Source organism: Cariama cristata, unplaced genomic scaffold (assembly GCF_000690535.1).
Source record: "Cariama cristata isolate BGI_N322 unplaced genomic scaffold, ASM69053v1 scaffold23078, whole genome shotgun sequence".
In the NCBI taxonomy this organism is placed as follows: domain Eukaryota; kingdom Metazoa; phylum Chordata; class Aves; order Cariamiformes; family Cariamidae; genus Cariama; species Cariama cristata.
This window is the reverse complement of record NW_009629709.1, coordinates 1-2,087: the sequence shown is the minus strand read 5'-3', so window position 1 is coordinate 2,087 and position 2,087 is coordinate 1. Positions and strand designations below refer to the sequence as shown.

The 2,087-nt window shown below is 63.7% G+C and overlaps 1 protein-coding gene across 1 annotated transcript; it reads left to right on the top strand.

The window, feature by feature from the left end:
- Positions 1-61: 61 nt before the first annotated feature.
- Positions 62-2,081, top strand: LOC104165612 (cirhin-like; the record flags this gene model as incomplete). Its single annotated transcript, XM_009705283.1, is given in 8 exon segments — positions 62-151; positions 268-476; positions 689-795; positions 797-846; positions 925-1,016; positions 1,334-1,430; positions 1,830-1,894; positions 2,016-2,081. Coding segments are annotated over 8 exon segments (776 nt in total), but the record flags the coding sequence as incomplete, so codon positions are not given.
- Between the last annotated feature and the right edge of the window lie 6 nt (positions 2,082-2,087).

Sequence of the window (2,087 nt, the reverse complement as noted above, 5' to 3'; positions counted from 1 at the left end):
GTCCCGGTGACCGAGGGGCTGCCAGTCCACGGGGTCATGTCTGGAGCTTCCTTTCCTGCAGGCCGCATCCTGTGCCTCTCCTGGCACCCGTCGGACACTCACATAGCGGCCGGCTCCATTGACATCCTCCGCGTGTTCGATGTCCGTTCAGGTAACTCCTGCCCCGGGAGGTGAGCCCGGCCTGTCCCATGGGACCGTCGGCACCGGCCAGGCCTGTGCTCTGGGGGGATCCGCGTGCCACCCCCAACCGTCCTTCCCACATCTCAGGCCAAACCGTGCAGAGGGTCATGGTGAACTACCACGTGCAGAAGGTGAAACGTGAGTGCATCGTGTGGAGCATCGCCTTCCTCTCCAGCGGCACTGTCGTCACCTCGGACTCCTTCGGGAGGGTGCAGTTCTGGGACTGGGAGCGAGGGACACTGCTGGAGTCCCACACCATCAGCACCTCAGCTGTCCTCTCTCTGGCCGTGTCAGAGGTAGGCAAGTCCCCTCGTGTCCTCCCCGGGCAGCCAGGTGCCCGTCTGGGCTCCTGTGTGCTGGGCTGGAGGTGCTCGGGCAGGAGCTGCCTGGCTCGGTGCCTTTGGACTGGCAGTAGCAGGGCTGGGAGTGAGGCTGCTTGCCTCCCAGCAGTGCCCTCTCATTCTTCCCGGTCTGTGTCCGCAAATCCCATCCCCGTTTCTCTCACCAGAAGGAGGACAGCATCATTGTGGGCACCTCGACTGGGGCCACCTACCAGTTTCAGCTGCTGCCAGTGAAGATAGGCAGCTTGGAGAAGCGCCGGGGGCGGGCATCCCCCCCACGAGGTGCGAGCTGTGGCGCACAGCTCGACGGCTCTCATCTCTGGGGGTAAGACCAGTGTGGTCACAAGGAGGGCTTGGGTCTCTCCCCCAGTACCAGTTCGGCTGACCTCTGCTTGGCTTCCAGGCCTGGACGCCCAACTGGTAATCCGCCCACTGATGGAGAAGATGCAGAAGAAGGGCTATGAGGCAGCGCTCCGCAAATTCACCTTTCCTCACGTGAGTGCCACTCTGAGGGGGGAGGCAGGCCAGCAGGGCTGGCTCTTCCTGCGGGAGAAGGCTGGCCCTCCCTGCCCTGCTGGGACCTCTCCCTGGCCCTGGTGCATCTGGAGACTCCTGCCATGGAGAGGGTAGAAGTTGGCAAGCTCGTCTTGCTGGTCCTTCTGGGTTTCCATCTCTGGGCTCCCACCCCACAGGACCTGGGTTCTTCCTCTCCCCCGCCTTGGACTCTCCAGCACCTCAGGGTGTTTCGGCTTTGGCCCAGCCCTTTCTGCCAGGCTGTGGGTTCATGACAGTCTTCTCGTTTCTGCATGCAGCGACGCCTTGTCTCCTGTGCCAGGAAAGCCCGGCTGCTCCTCTTCCAGTTCTCCCAGCACCTGGAGCTCTGGAGACTTGGCTCCACTGATGAGACGGGTGAGTCGCAAGGCCCAGCTCTCTGGTGCAAGCCCTGTGGCAGAGCCTGTGCTGCCTGCAGGATTTTGGGCACGAGCTGTCCTGCTGCTTGGGCAGCTGAGGGGTGGTTTAGCCTGGGCCCCTTCCTTCCCACAGCCCTGCGCTGGCAATGGCCACAGGCATGGCTGCATTTCCCAGCGTGGTGTGTGCCTGGGCATGGGCTGCGCTGCCGGTGTGAGGCTGTGCTCCTGCTTCCAGCGGAGCTGGGCCAGGTTCTGGAGAGTTCACCCTCGGGGGAGGTTGGGGAAGGGTCTGGCCTCTCCCTCGCGCACTGCTCCCCCAGGATCCCCAGCTGCTTGACAAGACCCATGCGGTTTCCCCACTGTCACTGATGTGCCGCGTGGTTTCTTGTCGTCTTAGGAAGCGATGGCGAGGTCCTTCCCTTGCGCCGCATGCCTGAGCACCTTGTGCAGCTCAAGAGCAAGGTAAGGCTGTTTGGGTCCCGCCCTGGTGCCTGCTCCTCCGCTCTCCCTCTGCCAGCTGCGCTGCCTGTGCCAGGCTGCCGGCGGATCTGACGGGCCCCGCTCAGCCCCTCTGTGTTTCCAGGGTCCAGAGCACATCTACTGCAGCTGCGTCTCGCCCTGTGGCAGCTGGGTCTCCTACTCCACAGCTTCGCGC